The sequence below is a fragment of the Aulonocara sp. 'chitande type north' Nkhata Bay genome, linkage group LG10 (assembly GCF_057382095.1).
Source record: "Aulonocara sp. 'chitande type north' Nkhata Bay isolate Kocher_YH1m ecotype deep benthic linkage group LG10, A_spYH_male_GT1.1, whole genome shotgun sequence".
Taxonomy (NCBI): domain Eukaryota; kingdom Metazoa; phylum Chordata; class Actinopteri; order Cichliformes; family Cichlidae; genus Aulonocara; species Aulonocara sp. 'chitande type north' Nkhata Bay.
In genome coordinates this window covers 11,108,006-11,130,920 of record NC_141353.1, presented here as the reverse complement: position 1 = coordinate 11,130,920, position 22,915 = coordinate 11,108,006, and the positions used below count along the sequence as shown (strand labels likewise).

General features: G+C 41.6%; 1 protein-coding gene across 5 annotated transcripts in view; it reads right to left on the bottom strand.

Moving 5' to 3' along the window:
* The window catches only part of dbn1 (drebrin 1), a 114,168-nt gene that overhangs the window by 53,130 nt on the left and 38,123 nt on the right, over positions 1-22,915 (bottom strand). Inside the window, exon 1 of one of the 5 annotated variants that reach the window (XM_086308222.1) lies at positions 22,748-22,890. The exons of 3 other annotated variants lie outside the window; for them this stretch is intronic. In XM_086308222.1, coding sequence (XP_086164348.1) covers positions 22,748-22,788 — 41 coding nt within the window. In that variant the 5' untranslated portion in view covers positions 22,789-22,890. Of the gene's footprint in view, positions 1-18,890; positions 18,964-22,747; positions 22,891-22,915 lie in introns of those variants that run through there. One more of the 5 variants, XM_086308226.1, reaches the window with a different exon arrangement.

The window sequence follows — 22,915 nt, the reverse complement described above, 5'->3', positions numbered from 1 at the left end:
GGACAGATTATGTCTCTCAGCTGGTTCAGGAACACCTTGGCGTTCCCCATAACTCGACAGAGTAAGGTGTGGGCATGTCTGTGGCCCAGACCTGCTTAGATGGTGGAAACGTGATAAACTGATGGAAGGAAGTCAAAGTTTAGCCTCTCCAGTTTGGCTGCTTGGAAAAAATATAAACTGTCTTACTCTATTTAAAGTTTTCTCGTGACCTTTTCTCAGCTCACATTTTGCACGTGCACGACGTCATCAAAAGTAAAACAAATGTAGTTAGGTGCCCCCCCCACCATTCCCTTCTCCGTGAGTCAGACGCCTGCAGCTATACTTTACAGTGACATTCAGCCTCTTACTGTTTCTATCTGATCTATTATATGAACTTGTTTTCCAGTGCTCCCAGCAGGGCTGCAGACTGGACCCATCACAGCAATAAAGACACTCTTGCTTCTAAAGGCACAGAATCTGAAAACAGCTGGACGTGTTTCTTCTGGTCGATACTGGTGAACAGATCTGCAGTTTAATAACACGGCACTGCAGGAGGGACGGGTCCTTAAAGACACTGCAACACACACTTAGAGTGCAAACGAGGAAATCTCACAGAGCAACACAAACACTAAAAGAGCAACAGCAGCAAACCGGACAGATCTAAGAGCTCGTGTGAACCTTCCAGCTGCAGTCAGCCTAAACGTGAGCTACGCCAGTCATTTTTTAAATATAGCTGGTTTGATGCAATGAATGATATCTCTGTGCTGCATTTATCCAGTAACATCCAGTTTGGTGTTCAGGAGCACTGCCTGGAAATGAAACTGAACTGAGATATTCGACAGAAAGCAAAGGTGAGCACAAAAATAGTCTAAAGGGAAACAGAGGATAGAGAAACTGTAAATTAAAAAGTCAAAGGCTCACGACTGACTCACTCATACAGCTCAGTAGGCAACAGCAGTGCTCACTGAAAAACCGCATCACAACCAGCATAAAAAGAAAGAACAAGCTAAACAGTGACGAAATACAACCTGAGAGCCCTATGTATTAGCTAGCATTAGCTGCACTTATGTAAAGCTAATACTTTCTAATCCAGCGATTATTTATTCACAAGTATATGTTTCCATTTTCAGTTGAACTGCTGTGTTGACACAACTGTGCGATCAATCTGGAGACAACACTATGTGCTGCTGCTGACCATCTATCTGGCCTATACCCTCACTACAACAGTGCCGTCCTTTGTGACAATGTTGTGATCATACATCCTAAGAGGTCTATACACAAGAGATGACTACCATAACCATCTAGCAACCAGAGACTTACACGATGAATTCAATGAACTCACATCAGTTATGCAAATACAGACAAAATAAATGACCGAGCTAAACCAATCAACTTACAGATCAGATCTAGAATCATTGAGCCATTGAGATTAAAGTGATAATCTATGTAGCCAAAGGTACTGCTGACCGATATGTGACGGGGTTGAAACTATACAGACGGGTTATCTACACCAGATAACTAGAGTCTGGAAAGTCCACCAGCAACCAAGTGTCAGATACAGTGATGGTAACAACCAAATTTCAAAGTGTTAAACTGTTGCAGATATCAGTTAACACGCTTTGATTTGTGGCCATGTTCTACAAGTTTGCCTTTTACTAATGTCTAGAAATCTTTTCCATCTTCATAAAAGTTCTAGAATCTCATCGTTGATTAAACTCGGATAACATTCTAGACTTTTGCTTTCTAGAGTTTTTTGCCTTCCACTTATCTTTAGCATCTTGCTTTTGAACTTATGCACTTATACATTCAAGAGTACTGCCCTTAATGTTTCTCTTATAACTTTCGAGTCAGTTTTATTTATATAGCGCTGAATCACACCAACAGTCTAGAGTCAACAACTCCGACCTGCTTTAAACTCGACTGTATACTTCCTTGGAAGCTCAGCAATAAACCTGCCGAGTGCGTCAGAAATAAGACGTTAGAATAGTTTCTAAGAACAGAACAGCTGATTCGTCCACATTAGAAACAGTTCTCACTAAGAACAAACTGCCACCTCCAAAAAGGGCCATGAAGCTAAATCAATGGGTATGTTAAATAGTTTCAACTCAAACATTACAACCCCCACAAAAGCCGAACTGACTGCAGTACTGTAGTAAAAGACTCCATTAGTTAGCTAGCTAGTAGCTAGTTGCTAACATTAGGCCTACTTCTTAACACCCACGATCTAATGTTAAGAGCAAGTCAGATGAACATCGACCACTTTCAGAGGATCTTTGCTCTGGAACACCGGACTAAAGCAGCTCTGCCAAAATAAAAGTGCAGGACTTTGCTGGAAAGTCGTTCAGTTTCTGAATGCCTGTTTAGCATCCGACCGCTAACAGTAGAAGAGTTGACTTGATGGACGTTAAAAAGTTTTTCATGTGTTTTATTTTTCATTCTCATGGTTCATTTTGTCCTATAACTCAACAACCTGCAGGGTTTCTGTGAATGAAAAGTCAGGCCTTTATTTGCCACAAACTCTGTCTTTCACATATAAGTTTCACACATACTGTTGAAGCCCTTCAGCCATGTTTTGCTGGTAATGCTGGTTTGGATTTGCATTATGAGCTCACTACCACTGGTGGTGCCACAGGTTTATTTTTTATATAATTCCCCGGGAAGAATAGCTCCTGTCAAGTAGCACTGATGCAAGAAAACAAAATAAGGTATGTTATTAAGAGTTATAAATAAATTCGGATCTGTAATCACTGTCTGCTTGTTGAGTAGGCAGGTAAACACACCTTTGAATGACAGCTTAATTAATGTTCACAACCTATAATAATAATAACCTGAAAATTAGATTTGAGCAGCAGCAGAACATGACATTTAACCCCCCGTAGTCCAACAGAAAAAAGGAAAAGCACCTGGGTCTGGTATGTTTCCTGAAAATATTTCCATTACGTAACATTTCTCGATCACACGACAGCAGCTCGAGCAGAAAGCGATAAAAGACCTACAGAAATCTGTCCAAACATTTTCCCAAATAACTCCACACCCTCAGCTTTCACTGGAATTCAACGGACTTCAAAGAGCCTCGGATGTAATCGTCAGCGATAAGATTTTGGCCCAGCTCCATCCAAACACACACACAAGGACGGCCGGCCTCTCGATCACTTTTTGTGGACGTTTTGGTGTTTTTTAGCAAATAAATAAAAGTTTCTTACCTGAAGGGATGAACGGCACGACAGGAACAGAGCAGACATGGAAGAGAAGAGAGAAGAGGAGGATTAGTCCAGTTAATGGAGCTAAACAGAGATTTTTGACATTGACAGGTTGAAGGAACAGTTCCCAGTCATCTTAAATCTGAGAACGGACTCTGGTCTGTGGAATAACATCAGAAAAAAATAACCAAGTTTCGCGTCTAAGTATGACTTCCTTATCCTGTAATTACCATTTTCCACCTTATTAATTGTGACTCTTGTAATAATGAGAGCTTATCTACACGGCCGGATTAACCTCGTAATTAGCCAAAGACAAAACGTTTGTGACAGAGTCCTACTGACCTCAAACACACATTTCGACCATTATTTCTGAAGGTACCCAGAAACCAGCCAGCTCTACAGAGATGAAACTAACAGCTCATTAACTGACGGGATTGTAAACTGCGCCGAGTCAGTCCTCAAATTACAAAGTACTGAAAATCCACCGGTATTAGATTGTATTGAATAATTTCCAGTTTTGGAGACAGAATAAAATATTTTTTGTAACACATTCTGATATTTGATGCACTGAATAATCAGTTTGAACACTTTATCCAAAAGCAGCTTGTTGTCTTTATCTGCAGTGCTTCATGTTTAAGTTTGGTGGGCGGTGGGTTGCAAAGCAGGCTGCAGAGGCAGCAGCAGCTGAAACAGGCTGAAGGAAATCAGAGCGGTTAACAGTTTCAAACATGTTAGATGTCGTGATGGTCAAGATAATTGTTGGTTCCAGCCTTCCGACTCCTCTCCAATGGAGCAACGCTACTCGTGAACATACGTTTTCAGTTTGCTACCTAATAATAATGCTGAGACTTGAAATGTCATGAAAGCAATATGCTTTAAAATCCCAACAAAAAGACTTGTTCATTAGAAACTGAGTCACAGTTTGATTCTTCTGTTGGTTCATCCACGACTTTTACAATCTTTAGAAACATTTTAAATAAAGCATCTAATCGACTTCCTGTCAGTAACAGAGTAAGAGGCCAAAACAGAGGCGGCCATCTGCAGTCGTTTCAGTGGAATTAACTGACTGTAGATTAACTTTGTACCCGTAATAAGACAGGAAAAAACAGCTTTCTTGCCAAGGTTGTGGGTTTGATTCTCAGTGGAGCGATTCAGACTAAACATCCAGGATTTAGTCAGAGAAAATTACGGTTGTAAAAATCTTTAAGTCGTCCTGACAGCAGCGACAGTAAAAGGAAGAGTCTGCTACGCTGAGAGGAGCAGTCATCACAGCGACTCGTTTCACTCTGACTTTCCTTTGTCGAGCAGCCAAGAAGCAATATTGTGCTCTTCAGAAATAATGCTGCAGCAGCAGCAGCAACGCTGGCTCGCTCCTAAAGGAAATCTGGAAATAAGCTGCACCGACTCCCAGAGTTAATGTGGGTGGATCATTTAGCAGCAGTGGGGCCTGCTGAGTGGGAGGAACTGCTCGAAAATTACAATATCTGTCTTAAATCGGCTTTTGTTCTGCCTCTTCATCCACCACAAGAGACGCACTGCAGGCCTGTATTAGCCCGCTTCTTCTCAAAACCTTAACTTCTTACTGTGGCACTTAAAATAAGCTGAACCTGATTATAACGTCCCAACCATCACACGGTTTAATGAAGCTAAACCAGAGCGACTAGAACTACAGCTGGACAGCAGCAGCACACGTTTGGCACTGATGTCGATAAAGTTCAGCAGATTAAGACTTTTTAAAGAAATGAAGAAACAGCTGGATTTTTGATGACATTCATTAAACTGAACAGCGAACTTTCTCTCTCGAGCTGCAGAGTCTGAAACAGGGAAACCTTCTTGTAGATGTGTTGTTTGACTAAACAAATGTTTTCATGCGATTATGAGACAAAATTCAACGCTGCAAACATGAAGTGAGCCTGTTGGAGACGACTACATGCATCTGCAGAAACAACTGTGTGTAGTCGTCTGCATACATCAGCACAGCTCCAGAACTACTTTTTCTTCACCCTCAAACGTGAAATTCAGATTTTGAGTAAAAAAGCAACAAAAATATATAAAATTAAAGGTTTATTTATTCAAATAAATATTTTTGTTTTAAACTGAATATATACCAGTTAAGTCAGTGGTTCCCAAACTTTTTTAGCTGGGCTCCCCTTTCTTTTACAAACCCCCCCCCAAAAAAAAAAAAAAAAACGTTCGCCCCCCCCGCACACACTAACACATCCTCCAACCACACACGCCCATATTTTGCTCCATTGCGGTTTATTGCACACCTCAAACATTTAGTAAAAAATTAAGCAAATACAAGTAATCTGCAGGTAGTAATAAAATTAACTAAAAATTCGTCCACGTAAACGGCGTTTCGAAACGAAGATTTTTTTAAAACTCCTTTTTTGTGTTTATGTGTGGACGAGGAATACAGAGTTCGTCACACAATGTCAAAGGTATGCGCCTTTTTCCACGTCACGCTGTGGCCACGTTATTGTTTACATGAGATGAATTGCAGAATAGCAGATAGAGACGAAATACTGTTAATCTGACTGTCTGCAGGTTTTACACGCAGTTACTGTCCCTCTGTTTACAAAGGCAGAGGCGTCACGGTGTAGTTTTACATGTAGTTGTTTTTTCCTGTGTAATAATATTCAACATTGCTATCAATACATTTTTCAAAAAATGCCTCTCTGCAAAGTCAACTTCACTCAGTGTAGCTATTTACATTTTTATTATGTAACAAATTGACATGAAACATTTACATTTTAATTAGTTAAAATCAACATTTTGGGGAAATTTACTCCAAACCCGCTGCCCGTGTCCATCTTTTATATACAGTCTGTGTCCAGGACCCAGTTTTATTTGTCAACAGCTGCGTCACGTTGCTTTACAGGCAGGTGAACCCCGACTAACATACTAATCAGTGTGGTGTCATGTTTCTACAGAGGGAAAGTGCGACCAATCAGACGACTGCCTGTGATCAGACCCATCGTTCGTCATCAGCCTGCTGTTTGACATTCACAGCCTTGAAGGTGACACGGACACACTCACAGCCTGATGACTGTTACAGACGTACGTTTGCTGCTCCGCCTGCCGCTCAGTTAGAAACATTAAACAAAGAAATCAGCATCAGCAGAGGAAGGAAAGCCCCGTTATTCCCTCCACAGGGCAGAGTACAGTGGAGCAGAGCTGGTGACCAGGAAAACCAGAAAGTGTGTCGAGATGTTTTTAGCCGGCACACAAAGAATGAGTCAGACGGCGCTCGGCCTGCTGGGACGTCACGTCTGCAGACACAGATACGAGGAGAGAGGGACGGGAGGAGGAGGAGTCCAGCTTTGTTTTCCCTGCACCAATACCAATTACACCCTTCAGCGCTGCCCCGCAGCATCATCATCATCATCTTCTAATGGAAAAATAAGTATTTTTATCTTATTGTGGACCAGAAGCTGTCATCAGACGGCGTGGCTGCGCTCCACGCCAGGGCGCCACACGGGGTCCCAGCATGCCGTTTCCCTGCAGGCAGATCTCGGTTCCTCACAGAGGACAGTGCGCTTGCTGCCTCCACGTCTGTAACTGCAGCTTGTCTGCATCGTGTACTCTATTCCTGCTCAGTGTTACTGACCACAGCAGCAGGACAGCTGTACACAGCACAGACTGACAGAGCAGGCTCAGCTGGTCATTAAACTGACAGCTGCTCCAGTTCTTCCTTCCACAATAGTTAATGGAGTAAAGGAAGTCCTCGCAGCCTCTTCCGTCCTCTCATAATCAAATATTGAAGCCACCGCTCCGCCCGACTGTCACTGTCCTATTTAGCATTCATGGCAGCAGGTCAAACCCCGACACGAGCGAGCCGCTGTTAAAGAGAAAACACGGCCACGATGCATTAGCGACCTAGCTATTACCTGTAGTGTTACAGTTATGCAGTTATGTATAGACTACATAGTTCTTCCTGGACAACTCTTCAGATGTTTCTTGGACCTCTGCGAGGTGGTGTTGACTTTTTGATACCAAGCAGGAACCTGAAGAGCTGCAAAATGCAGGGGAAAAGAAAAAGTACTAAAAACTGCAGTTCCTCTAACTCCCACTAGAGGCTCCAGCAGCGAGTCATTCCCCGTACACCGCCATGTTTGAAGCAGAAATAAACATGTTTACAGCCTGATTCAGACCCTGTTTTGGCCTCCAGGTAAATTTCCTCTTCATAAAAAGTTGCTCACTGTAGAGTTATTTAAAATGAGGCATCTTTGACAGAAAGGGGGAGCAACAGCTATTAGCTATCTTAGCCTACAGTGTATGGCATACCTGGGATGTGTCGCCAATCTATTAACATCCGTGCATGCTAACGCCAGCTAATATTTGGATGGTGGGAGGAATTTAAAATAAAAGTTAGCACAGAAAGAACATGGAAACGTAGCTGCAGTGACGTCGCAGAAAAGCCGTCTGAAGCCAGTCAGGAAATGCCGCAGCTCGTCCTCATGTATACCACAGATACATCAGGAGGTGCTGAGCCTCTGACGACAAACTTCCCATCAACTTTAACGTCACCTAATGTGACATAATTTATCGTAAATGGTTAAAAAAAGAAAGAAAAAAAAAAGGCAGAAAACTACTCGAGTCCCATTCGCGTCATATAAAAGCATCATTAACACAGACGTCTGATATTTTTCCGACATCTGGGCCGAGTCGGCCGCTCGCTGACAGACAGCGGGAGTTTTCAGGTCTTCATATTCCAGTTGTGGCAGGAAAATTCAGCTCTGTGTATGAATCTGAAACGTTCTCCGAGTTCTTACATATTGCTTTACACAAGACATTCAGCAGTTAAATGTGCTGCTATGCAGTCGACTGACAGTTCATTTATATAGAGCCAAACCACAACAATGTGCTTTATGCTGTAACGTAAAACCCAAACTGTCAGACGACCCTCTATGAGCAAGCGCTTGGCAACAGTGGGAAGGAAAAACTCCCGGCAGAATCCGTCTCGGGGAGCGGGGTCATCCGCTGCGACCGGTTAGAGGAGCGGAAACAGAAAGTTGGGAAGATGTTCGGTGATGTTTCTGTACAGCAGATTTAGCACATCTGATGAAGTCGTGCAAAGTTTGCATTCACTCTGGATGTTTTCCACATTTCAGGCCTTTGAAGTGAACGAGGGCGAGTTGGAGTTTGGTGCTTTTTCAATAATTTTCCTTGAAATTTTTGGGGCTTAAAAACATTGAAGTTGCAGAATCTAAAGCATCATGGCATGTGTCAGAGTTCATCACAGGACCTTCAGCTGAGGAACCAGCAGAGAGAAAGCAGTGCATACTTTCTTGTGTTCGGAGGGTTTGTCCAGAGGCTGAAAATAGTTCCCTCGTTCACTCTCACAATCGTTCTGCTGTTTGGTTCCCAGACGTGTTTCCAGCTGCGCTGATGCGATTGCACTGACCTGTTACTGTCAGGACAAGAGCTTCATTTCACCGAGGATTTGGTCTAATAAGTGATAAAAATATGTTCTTAATGCTTCATATTATCCAGGTTATGATCAGTGGCACGACTGCCGAGGCCCGTGAGACCGACTAACATCATTATTATAGTTTTCAAAGAGAAAACAACGTTTTTACCAAATCTGGGGTAATGTGGTCTCATCTTATAGGTCCCATCAACTCATTGGTGCTGTAATTTGGACCAGATGAAGCTTTTTACAGCGTGCAGGATACAGTCTAATCAACTGAACTAATAAAAATGGAGATAGAAAAGAAATAATGTGATTTTAGAGACACGTCTGATTAAAAACAATCAGTCTGTTATTGATCCACTGAGTTTTATGACATAATGCAGTGTGTGAGAATAAATGTGACAGAGCTGCGACCTGATTGGCCCGTGATCTGCACACATCATTAGTGCTGCTGCCTGCTCTAACATGCAACACAACGTGTGCATGCGTGCGTGTGTGTGTGTGCGTTCCCAGCTTATCTCGTGTTGCGTGTGATTGAGTCACGGTGACACATTTCTATATGTATGAAAGGCGTGAAATCGGAGCGAGACGCCGCACTATACGCTGGCAGCTGTAATGGAAGCGGCTTCAGTGTGTTTTATATTCGCTGTAGTCGAGCAGACAGAGACGAGAAAAAGGAAACAGCAGGAAAAACCAACAAAGCAAATCAAAACCAGGCCGACCCAAACTCTGACAGCAGCCGAGCGTGATGATACCGAGCCTTCCTTATCGCTGTGCCGCAGGCCTCAGACATCTACCAGATCTTTAAAAAAAAAACGTCTTTGATGATGCTCGCACTGCTGCTTAAACTCCAACATGTGCTCATCATCTTCTCAGCGTGGCTGCAGGGTCAGAGCACAGAGAGAAGTAGGGCAGCAGAAACCCTGCAGCTCCAGACTGTATATAAAAGATGGCCATCACAAGCTCATTGGAGCCTTAGAGTTCAGGTTTTGGGTGGTAACATGTTGGTTCTTTAGGCTGCACTACTAAGCTGTCAACTACAGCTAGCTAGTTAGCTTGGTTAGCAAGTGATGAGCTGTCCTGGTGTAACGTCCAAATCCTTTAACTTACCTCACCAAAACTAAAGCACAGACTTCTTGGTTGGTGTTTGTGCATTAAAAGCACAAACACTGTTCACAGGTCCAGTTCAGGGACTCCAGTTAACCACAGTGAGGTGTATCAGAGAGCTACAGCTACTAGAGCACTATTACTTCAAACTTTAAGCATTTGGTTAAAAAGGAAACTAAGAAAAGCAAGCTGCTCCTTTTACCATGTAAACATTTATTTCTGCTGTACAGTTTCGTGTCTGCTGGACTGATGTTTTTTTGCATTCGCCTCTTGTGGATATAAAGGAACTGCAGCTTTTGGAACATTGTATTTATTTTTGCTGCTTGTATGGATCGATATAATTTCAGCAGCATTTAAGGTGGCTTACTTTAAAAGTGGGACAGTGCACAGGATTTTACATTTGCGGCTGGGCTATCATGTAAAGGTTTTCACATTTAGGCACACAGGCTAATTTTAATAGTCTTTAACGCCATTTAAAAAAAACAATAAAAGAAAACCAGAGATGTAAAAGCATCTAAACTGAGATTAAAGCCAAAACCACAACCTTATAAAAGAAAGATCAACGCACAAACATCCAAGAAGCTCACAAAGATGAAAAGCACATAAACACAAGCGCTAACACACAAAAACTTCAAATCAACACAGCATGTTTGATTATCAACTGAACACTATTTTACACATTTGGAGTGAGATTTGAGCAACGTTATGTTTTGTTTACATTGTTTGTGCTTAATATTGAATAAAAGAGGACCGAGAACAGAGCCCTGAGGAACACCTGCAGTATTTGGAAACCTACAGTCAGAATTACATCAGAAAGGTAGGTATACAATCGTTTAGTGGACTGAATCAAATACTTTTGGTAGGTTACTACAGTTTGACTACCAGAGGGCTCACTGAGTGAAACAGGGATTCATCATCCTGAATATAGTTCCCAGTAAATGCCCGTTTCCCCTGTGGGTTCGGCTGCCTGTGGGTATTAAAGGATTTAGAGCTGAGCTTTCTCATTTACTGCATCCAGACAGTCTTTTGTGATGTTAGTATTACAGTAAAATGGAACATTTAACCTCTACATGTCGTATTTCTCTCACTCCCCCCCCATCTTCCTCTCTCGACCTCCAGCCCTCTCAGATCCGATCGATGGTGATTCGCTGAATAGAGTGGTTATTAATCCCTGAGGGGGAAACTGGAGCCATTACAGCATCAAATAAAAGGCTGGAGATGGAGCTACATTAAAGAGCAGAGGGGTGACACAGCATTTGCCCTTCAAACAGAATCAGCCAAAGTGCCTGTGAGCAAGGCACCGGGTTTCACGGCTGATTTGTACCACTGACAACCTCATCTCACTCGTTAAAAACACGAGGATTATTTCTGCGGACTGGAAGCGAAACGCCAACTTATAAAAGTAATGAGCCGCCGGATGAGTGGGATTACCAGACGTCTTCACATCAGCTGCTTTAACAGAGAGCTCCTGTCTGCTAATCCCTCCAATCTGTGATTCCACGCTGATAATTAGATTAATGGACCGACGTTCTGCACCGCCTGCTTCCACTGAAGCAACTCCACCCGACATAGAGCGAGACCTTTTCCCCTAGAGTGGGATTTTACATAAATCAGAAAACATGACTGAACTACCTCAAAAATTTAAATATATAAAATTATACTAGTACAATATTGCTGCATGTCCTCGTTGTTCCTCTGTATGCTTTTTGCTATTTTAGTCTTAATATCTGGTAATTTTCCATGCATAATATAATATGATAACTTCTATTATTGCAGATGCTTCCAGTATGTCTCATTAACACAGCAGACTGTTATAACCTGGTTTTGCACCTTCGGTTTGTCAGCGGGAGTCTGACAGAAATAAACTGAAGTGTGGCAGCCTCCTGCGGTCTGATGTTGCCTGTCACGTCAGACCTGTTCGGAGGGTTTTATTGGAGCTGTGCACTGTTTACCGCTCTGCTCGGCTTCATATGTCCAGGTGAGAACAGAGGTGAGAATACGCACCTCCTGCACCTTAATACGCAGTGCAGCACACAACACAACACACAGGTTCACTGATGAGAGGGTCTCATATCAGGATAATGTGACGAATCCATCATCGCTCACAGATACTGGCCCTGCGTGCACTTTACATTTGAATACATGGTTTCTTTTGTCAAGGTATTGTTGAAGTCCAGAGCTCGATTATATGAGCTTATTGTGAGAAAAGTTCAGGGGTCTGAAACATTTAACAGTGTTATAAAAGCTTTACTGCAAACCACCCATAAAGAAACGTATTAACGTCACCATCTCTGAGCTGATAATCAAATATGGCATCACGCTAACCAACAGACAGACGTCCACCAACTAAGTGACTCAAACATTACTGGAACATGCAGTTATCAGAGAACTCCATTAGTTAATCCAATAACTGCACTTTAAAGTCTCCGTCAGCCTCGTGATGAACACGTTCTTTAAAAAGAAAAATCACCGACGTTACAGATAACGTGACTCAACCGCCGAGTTTGGAGCTTCCAGCGCGCTGTGATTAAAAACACCAGTTTTCAAAGCAAATGTTATCCGAGGACGTCACTGTGTTTGTCAAAAACGAGCACAGTGACGACGTGAAAATGGACAAAGTGTTTTCATGCAAATGGTGTAATTTCATCAAAAAAAACAAAAAAAACCAAACCCACAGTTTAAAGTTACAACAACCCAACTTTACAAAGAGATTTATGGCCTATAAAAACTTGGAGCTTGGCATCGATTTAGTCAGTACATAAAAATACAAGAACGCAGCCAACACACCACAACACGCTAGGCTAATGCATATCAGTGGCCTTGGAGTACAGCTCCACATGCTGCTAGCAGGAAATTGGTAAGAATGCATTTTATTAGTAACCTCCAGATTAGATTCAGCTACTGGAAGATGCTAGTGCTTATAACACCACATGTGTAAGAATAACCAACACTGTGCTGGAATGAGGCAAAATAAAAGAGCTTCCCACCGACCCCTCCATCGACCCTCACCTCCTCACCCTTATTCTACCTCAGCTCCTTCAGCCACGTCAGATTTAACACAGTAATGTTACAGGAAGTAATTTGAGTATTTTTCAGTAAAATTATCAAGGAAAAACAAAAAAACTTTATGACATCTAAAAGCGTTTTCAGCTTTTAGATGTCGTTTTCACATCCTGCCTTTGTCTGCCTCCTCCTCTGTCTTTGTCCCTCCTCCTCTCTGAGAGGAGGAAAAAGGACAGACACAGAAGAAGATAACACGAAAAAACCCTTTTCTGCTCCGTTCCACCTCATCCGTTTTCAATTACAGGTGCCGTCCTGTTGGGTTATTTTTGGCCTGCGGTGGATATCTATAGCCTCACTGCTACATACATCTGTGACAGCGGCTGCTGCTGGTCCTTCACCTTTTCTATAATTTACATTTATATTTGAGCTTTTTACTGAGACACTGAGAGTAGAGTTATGATTTTTCCAGCAGATGAAAAGATTTCAGCAGAAGCTGCAGTTAGCTGTGACGACTGTTCCCATGATATCTGAGTGCTTACGTGGGTGTGAAGAGGTGTAGGTGCAGAACGGAGAGAAATAAGAGAAATTAGGGCTCAGGCGGGAGGTGTTTTACTGTAAAATGGGAGGTTATTAAAGGAGCCGAGCAGGAGGGATTCAGAGGGTAAAGTTAGTAGCGTTTGTATAATGTTGGGGAAAATTATGTGGAAAATGCCACCGTGATGAAAATATTCAGCTGGTCCTGAAAAACACTCATTTGGATGTTTTTCCACCCAAAGCAGCTTCAGTGATGGTCCTGTAATCAAATCCCAGCAGCCGGTGTGCTGCCGAGTGGAAAACTGGAAGTCTATAAACACTGTTAAATTATAAAGGTGGGGTTTGGTAGAAAGCAACTCTCTTCATGTATGAGAGAAACCATCTCTCAGCAAAGGTGTGAGTGCACGGCACAATAAAGTTTAACTTAAGGACATGAAGCCAAGTGAAGATGCTGCTTTAAATTATTCTAACAGGAAATTTAGAAAAAAGATGGATTTCAACCCTTATTTCCAAACGAACAACAAACGTATGTATTTATGAAGAAAATCACCTACAACACACTCACATAATATTAATATTTAATTCTGTACAGTTGATTAATAGAAATGTGCTTCAAATTTTGTTTTTATTATTTACACATTGAGTTTTTATTGAAAACCCTATAACAGCACGTGTCAATACATACTAAGCATGTATTCATAATAACTATGTTGAGAAAATAACAGTATTTTACTGTAAAGCTTACAGCCTGTGCATCATAATACTATTAAAACTGCTGTAAAGCAGTAAAGTCTATGAATACAATAAATGTAAATGTTATGCTACAGTATTACACCACATTTTCTAAAGTACCTGCATACAGTAAAACACCAGCCTGAGTTCAGGACGTCGAGTGAAACAGTTACTAAAGTAATTATCATCATTACTTTTAATTATGTAAATAAACAGTGAATAAACAACAACAAAACAAGATCCACTGAGCGACCAATGCTAAGCTGAAGCTTACTTTACAACAGAATATTTGTTTGGAGGAGATCGGAGACTAAACCATTTCTTAAAAACATCACATCACCACCATCGGCCTGCAGACTGATCCCAAACAGGTTACACATGCAGCTTGCTAACCAAGCCTGCTAGCTTTTGCTGATAACTCCACCCCTTCCTCCTTTTTCTAATAACTTTATCTCAACCTCGCTGAAAATCATCACGAGGCCAAAACCTGAAGCTTGGCGCTGCATTCCTGCTAAACATCATAATAAAAGGAAGAACTGAAGCAACTTTTGCTAATATTTAGAAAATCAAACTCAGAAACCTTCATGAGAAAAACTGACTGTTAAGCTGTCTCCATGGTTACACCCGCCTCCAAAAAACCAACATGGCAGCGACTAAAATGCTAATGCTAATGTCCAAAACCTAATTTTAGCTACAGCCAGATTTCCATAACATTTAGTCACAAAAGCTAAATGAACTTTTTCTTACAGAGATCCTGTCATATTAGTTTCTCTTTAATGTTGTTCTGAACACTTTTTGGGGGTTAAAGTTAGCGATGCATTACTGGGAAACTTTATTTCACTTCATTAACGGCATCCATCATCCTTCTGTCTCTGCAAAAGCTCAAATAAAGCCTCTTTGTTCTCATCCCTGCAGAGCAGCTAATGGTATCAGATTTTAGAGTCAATACTTTCGGTCTATTTTAGTCGTCTCTGCCTGATATCCAACACCCGCACATCCAGCTGCACCGTCCTAAAAACCATCCAGGATGTCCTTGTTTTTCATCTAGAAGAACAGAATTTCTGGAATGAGAGTTAAAGTTGAAGAAATTCATGATATCCTACTTGCCAGTGAAGTAAAACACCCAGCGAGCAGAGATGTAGAAAAATGCCTGGAGTGACCTTTAAAATGCTGCAGATACCTCATCATGCAGTGTCAGGAAATCAGGCACAAACTGTACCAGAGTGCAGAGTAAGCTTCATATTTTACATAATAGTATTTCTCCAGCCCCACGCTTTGCCAAAGTGAAAAAATATAAGCATAATCCTTCTCTGCAGAGTGGGAGTTAGTGTGCCAACAAGCAGAGAAGACCGAGCCACCTTAAATGACACGGACAGAGAAACGAAGCAGCTTGGTTTGAACGTTAAACCCGCATTTCACCTCTCCAGAGTAAATTAGTTAAATAAATTAATCTCATTACTGACCAGAATAATTTTCTGTTAGAGCGCTCAGAATCAGGCCCAGGAAATTTAAGGGGAATGTAATACTGAGTATCATTTAAAACCAATAAAATTTAGAAAAATTCCGCAAGAAAAGTTTTACAATTTTCAAAACTGTGACTAGAGTTTGGTAAGTTTGCCAAAGTGACAGCAGCTCGGGGATTATGGGGAAAATAAATTGTTACACAGAATCATCTTTAAATAAATCTCCTTAATGAACAGATTCTGGTGATTCGAGTCATTTCTTTACACATAACTAGTTTGCTAATGAACCTGCTGCTTTTGCAGAGAAATACTGACAACCGTCATTTAAACTGAAAACTTATAACTGGTTTCTGCACAGACGTGAGATCAGCAGCTATCTTTTTCTTTTTTTCCTAGGACAGTAAGTGAGCACGTTTGACAAAATGCCTGTTTAGTCAAAATGTGAAGAGTTCAGGTAGAATTTTCCCTGGTGATCCAAACCATGTGACGCTTACGTTCTCTCAACAGCAACAGTGAGCAACATTGGCTAACATTAGCTTAGAAATGGCATCACAAACTGACCACCACAACACCGACTGTAACACAACCGCCACATTAGGACAAAAATAGATCCACAGATGTAGCTTTACGTAGCATTTAGACAGATGTAGCATTAGTAAAATAGCAAGCTAAGGTTAGCCAGCTAGTTGGTATTTTATGTAACGTTAGCTAATATTAGGTAGTACTTAACATTTTGTTAAGTAAAGTCCATTTGGCTGGTGAAACAGCCAAAACAACAGTTTTGGGATCAGATTCTGGCGATGCTAAAGCGAATGAACGGCACTGAATGATGGCTGCAGTTCACTGAAGCCCTGAGTCAGAGCACTCGCAGTCCTGCTCACACTTCCGTCTGCTTTATGTCGAGAAACAGGCCTACTGGACAGAGCGTGAGCGTCACTTGTCATCGCCGCTGCAGCGGAGGAAGTGACACGCTGACAGCTGAGGGACCCACTGACCACACACGGTGGAGGAAAACTGACCCAGAGTTTGCTCTAAATACAGACAGACGACTGAAGCCAGAGTTTACCACATTCATTCAAATGGCATAAAAATAAATTTATTTTTTATGCAGTTACTGTAAAATTATTTCTAGTTATTCTGTATTTTACAACACAATGACGTTTAAAACAGGATATAAAGGACACTATTCAAATGTAATGTAAAGGCTAATATGAAGCTATAAGTGTTTAGCTTAAGCTAATCTGTTTGCCGCTCTTTTTTCAAAAGCACTGACTCACTTTTGAAGATAGCCTTTAGTGGCCACTAGAGGAACTGCAGCTTCTGGCATTTTTGCTATAGATGCAAAATCCTCAGACAAAAAGTGAACTGGAACTCCTAAAGATCCAAGAGAGCTTTAAAAAAGTTATAGTGTGACAGATGGTAAAGTGCACAAATATCGCATTGACTTCATTGTAAATAAAAAGTTAAAGAATGCACAACTCAGACTGAATGACACATAAAATTCCCATTCACAGGGAACAATTAGTCAAACTTTTTACAGGGACAACCACAGAGTGTGGGGGACTCCAGGCAGAAATGGTCCTAACAGATGAATTAACAGCAACTGTAAAATTATGATGGTAACCCGACAGCTGTGGCTGAGCATGCACGGCCGTGCTGCAGTTTGCTTAAATGCTGTGCAGCTCTGCAGAGTATTTGTCTCTGATGTCAGCTCACGGCTGAGACTTTAATGGCTGTGTACTGTTGTCAGGCATAAGGAGAGAGCGGCAGCAGGGTTAGCTGTGCCCCGCCAGCACCCAGATGGTCTGAGAAGGATGTGTGAAGCGTGAAGGAAAGAATATTTAAAAGGATATCATCAGTCCTCGCTCTGTTTCTGGTTCCTTGTTGGTTCCCAGTATGTCAAAGAGCCTCTGAATGTGCTCACAAAAGTCATCTCAGTGTCTAGAACTTAAAAGATTAAAGACTACAGAGGCTTCTGTAACAAAGGAGCCGCTATCACGCTCAAATATCCGTGAGGCATCGAGCGTCAGGGGCTGATTTATTGGAAGCAAACAGTCGGGGAAAGCTAATCCCCGACTGTGAGGAGCTGCAGACCAAGACGTCTTCCTCTGCACAGCGAACAGGAAGACGAAAACACGAGCAGGTCTTCCACCCAGCTGTTTCCTGCCTTGTTTTTCACAGCCGAACAAAAGCACAAAAACTAATTAAGCATCAACTGAGCTACTGTGCAGCTGATCGATGCAGACTCACGAGCAGTGCCAAAACATTTTCACGCTTGTATGAAGCAGAAAATGTTTCTAAATCACGACGAATCCAGCTGTCAATGAATCCTAATGTGAGGTATTAATATTTACCTCGAGCGACTGCTGATCATGACCTCACCATCGTGGACAGGACGGAAGTCCGGCGAGCCAAGTGGTGCAGATGTTTGCTGATGCTGACATCAGCGTTTACAACATTTTTAGTGAGTCAACATTTCTCAGCTGAGTTCAAGACAGCATACATATTAAACTACAGCAATAGTTCCTGCCCACAGTTATTCTAGCAAATGGATGGAAATAAGACAAGAAGTGAGAAAGTTCACTTTAAAGGTAAATTATTAATTACTGTATTTGTTGTAAAGGTTGGAGTTCATATTGAGATGGAAGACTGAAAGAAATATAATCACGATTTAGTTTAGACATGAATGCAAACAGAGTTAGTAAAGCTGGGCGACTGGACGACTATACCGTCTCTAAGTCCATCGTCAGTTGTTTTTTCTAATCTTATTCATCCATTTTTTACCTCTTAATGTTTTTTATTTTACTTTGGTAAAGTGGAAATGAGTTTCCTTTGTCTATGGCCTGGACGGCCTTTCTTCGGCTGGGTCAGGAATACCTCGGTGACCCTCCAGAAGAGACTGTTCTGGAGAGGAAGACCATTTTTGATGATCTGCTGGATGGACGGATGATGATTCTTATTCATGACACTGAAACTGGATATTTGAAGGTCGAAACAAAACAAAGCTGGAGACTTGGTGACTATCACAGAGACTTGCTGGGTAATCGCAAACAGACTAGTTTTTAGTTACTGGATGTGCCAGCTCATCAACTTTCCAACTTTGATTATAGTTGGAAACTCCAAGGTGTCCTTAATCTGACTAGTTTGTCAGGTTTTCTGTGACTATTAACAAACTGCCCAAACCAAGCTGGTCTCAGATTATTTTGCATCTTTGATAAAATAAAAAACAACCACGTAGATGTGTTTCTATTCAAATCAGCAGATTGTAAAGTTAATCGAGGCTTCATTTTGCAGGATCTCTTGTACCTGGTTGCAGGTGAGTTAGCGCAGTGAAAGTGAGAATCCATTACTCTGCAACAAAAAACTGCCTATATAAACACAAAACTGGCTGGTTTTCTATCCAAACGCAGCAGAAGAAACTGAATATAAAGACAATCAGCCACAGAGATGTCTTACACAGCAGATGAAGCTGTTCCAAAAATGCACTTTAGTGTTCTCAGATGAAATAATCAGATATAGCCAACGGAGCGGACGCTGGAGAGCATGAGCAGCTTGACATACGCGGTGAAAGGAAGGGAAAAGACAGAGGGAAGTGCTGCACTGCTTGTATCCAGGCAGAGGAAGAAAAGCTGTGAGGCAACTACCCATAATGCCCCTGTGGAGTCGCATTGGCTGCCACCCTCCCTCCCCTAAAACACACACATTTGCACACACACACAAACACTCCAATAAGGCAGAGTGCTTAACTCAGCAAACTGCAGGCCTCACTGCTATCACTCATGTTTGTCTCCTGGCTCGCTCTTTGTTTTTCCAGCGATTTTCTGCTCCTCTCTGTTTCTGAGGCCGTTTGTGTAACCGTGTTTACAACTTGATCACAAACACTTCGAGCATCAGAGTATCCAGCTTTAAACGGCTCGTATTGCTTAAATCCAAACATTTGTCTGCTGGTGTGTCTTTATTTCAGGCTAAATGAATGGAAACAGCACAGCCTTCCACAGGTACTACAGCTGTGGACTGGTTAGAAACAGTCTCATGTCATCGGAGACGCTTTGGGTGATGGAGAAAACCATCTGGAAAACATCTGCAGTGTTTAGTTCTTGGCACCAATGACTGCACACAGTACAATTAGCTTAATTATTGCCCAAAAAGATAAAATAAATAACTAAATATGACTGAAATGAAGACAAAACTAGAAACTCAGAACCAAACAAGCTACAACCTGGAGCAAAACAAGCATTTCCTGTATTTTACATTTCTATTTTAAACGTTCACCTCGGGTCGTTTGAACTGCAAATTAAATAAAGCTAAACTTCAGATTTGGAAGCTCTTCAGGCCTTAGTTTGTACAGGACCTCAGTGACTTTGGGAATTCATATCTGACTTTTGGGAATATCTTTGATAATTCCTTCGTTACTCCAATGAAGTCAAAAATCTAAGTGACTAAAAGATGACATTAAGAACTTTGGTGACCTGAACACGATCTCAGGAACACGAACATGGTTTTGGTCATTTGGACGTAACTTGACCCAAACTACAGATTAACGACTTGAAACAGACTTTTGCCGTTATCCTGTCTGACACGACTTTCAAATGCGACTTTGATGACTTAACCTTGGCAGGCACAGACTTTATTTTGGTGACTCCTTAGTGACTTGCCCTTGACTTGGGTTTTAGTGGCAGTAACGACTTTGTTAACTACTAACTTGTTACTTACGTAGATATTTCCAATTTTTTAGGAAAGTTTTGTTTTGGCAACTATTAAACATACTTGGCATCTATGAAAGACTTCAAACACTCTGACATACAAACCTACCTTGAGTTTACTTTGTGACTTAAAATTATATTAACAATTTGGTAACCGTGCCAACATGGTAGCAAGGATGCTGGGTTAATCCCGTTGGTACTGGTGGCTTTGACTCTGGTGACTCAGACCTACAGAAGTTACTTGAACCTGACTTTATGAACTCCTACGTTATTCTGGCAACTTAGAACCGTCATCTGTTGAATTTTATATCTCAGCCAACTTTGTTGACTCAGTGTTAGATTTCTGACTTCTACAAAACTTGATAAACATTGGTGACTTTGACTTTGCCGATTGTTTTGCTACAATAACAACTTGACTATGGCTTTACAATATTGAGGAATGACTTTGGTTGATGTCGAAGGACCTTGGAAAGAAAAGCATCTGGACTTCTTTAAGTCAGACTTTGGTTGATTTTCATGACAAAAGCCAAGACTTTGGTAGACTTAATATAAGATTAGATAATTTGTCAAGGATCTTGGGATCCTACCTAACTTTGGGAAGTTAGTGCCTCTTCCTGCTTTTGACCATTTAATGAATTAATTTGTGTTTACACTTTGAAAGCTTGGGTCACAAAATCACAGATCTGTTACTTGAACTATGATACATGACGTTTTTGACTGTGAAATAATTCGGCCAACATGGACACAACATTGACTTTGATGACTCAGATGTTTCACTGGTGACTGGAAGAAGATTTTCATGAATAAAAACTTGACTGCATTTGATTATTGACTTGAACCTGATTAGAACAGGACTGGTGACAGACTCAGACACGATCTCTGGGCATTACTTTTCCCAAATCTGGGTTATCGTTGACCTCGCTCTTTTAAGTTAACGTTACACTTGAGACTAAACTTTTGCCTAAACCATGAAACCAGTGCACAGTTTTTTTGCTCAGTGGGGACATATACCCAGTGCAGTGCATCAAACCATCAACATCGCAGCTAATGCCTAACACCTGTGGGGTTTTTGGTGGTTTTCTGGCAGAGCCTACTTCTTCTTCCAGAACCACTCATTGGTCACTTCCATGTGGTATTGGCACTGACATCAAAACGTTGGTCTGGCAGCAGCATTATGGATAAAAGCAGGAGAGGGAAGTTATCCCTCTCATCAGGCAGACAAACTGTTCTCTTCTCTGCTCGACTGCAAACCACACAGAAACAAAACTGGGCCGCTGGGAACAAACAAGCGTACAGAATACAGAGCGGCAGAGGCTGGAAGACAAGGTGAAGGTGAGAGTGGAGGGAGGGTTCACCATATCGAGTACAAGCAGGGAGGTGATATCTGAAATAAACAACAGAGGGAGGTAGGTGGACTGCAGGTTAAGACTGCAGGTCCTTTTCTTTATGAAAAACAGAGATATGACTGCGGTGAAGGACAACAAAGCACAGCGGCATTTCTCAGTTTTTCACTTTAACTGGAGTCGAAAGCGAATTTCAAGAACTCCTGGCTCATAATAAAAACTGCGAGAAAGCAGTTATATTTGAAATATGCAGCAGTCAAGGTCCATTTGTGACTGCTCGTATACAGCAGTGTAATACAATGAACGGGTATGACACGTGTATTTTATGTCTTTCCTGCTGATAAAAGAAGATGAAATGTCAGTGTAATGCAAAATTACTGCATAATAAAAGGTTTGATAACCTCTTCCATCCAAAGAAGAAAAGGTGTGTTTAACATTTGTGCTGAATCTGGTGAGTATGTAGTCTACTTTCTGTTTCAGCTGCAGCTTTACTTGCTTTAGTTTGAGTTTTAGGGGTTTGGGAACATCTCATTCTGGAAGAGCTTCCTTTTACTGCCCAAATGAGCCCCTGGTTATGTTTAACTTTTTCAGATTTGTTGCATTTTTCATTCCCTGCAGTCACACGGACACTTTTAAAAACACACTGCTTCATATACACACAGCACAGTGTGATTAGTTTCATTTAAATCTGTTAAATTGTTTTTGAGGAGGTGAGAAAGTGGCTTAAATTTGACAACCAGAAGGAGGCGACTCTTCAGAAGTCTGTGAGAAATCCGCTAATCACTCGATCTGTGACCTCAGTAAATACTCTACTGGTGATTTTATGGTCTTAATCACTACTTTTAAGTCTGATTAATGTTCAAAATTATATTCATTTTGATAATTATGCTCCCAGATAGAGAAAAACAGATAAGTGACCTTATGTAAGCTCATTACAGCTGCTGCCACTCCCAAGCAGTCAGCGCTGAACTGGACTGTACATCCTGAGCTCCTCGGTCTGTTATGAACTTACTGTGTAATAATATGGAAGGAGCACCGGCTGCATTTTAGCATCTTTCACCTTGTTTTGGGCAGCAGGAAATTTGTTCTTGTGTCCTCGGATGAGGCCACCGTGCACTGATTCCTCAGCAAACAGCAGAGTGAAACAGTTTACGGCTGTTAACCGTTAATAAGCCGTGGACACAGAATGTTTAGCAGCTAAATAGCGAAGTTTTGGTTAGCATCTCGTGACTTGTCAATCACAAAGTAGGCCTGATCCCAACCATACCTGGATTTACTGAAGACGATTCCATCAGGAGTCTGTTTCATGAAACCAGAACGAGCGAGCACTGAGCATCAGAGGAGTCGCCCCCTGCTGGCCACTAGAAAGAGTGCAGGTTTAAGGCACTGCTGCGTCAGCTTCACTTTCCAGACTTTATAGTCTCTGAGAGCAGCC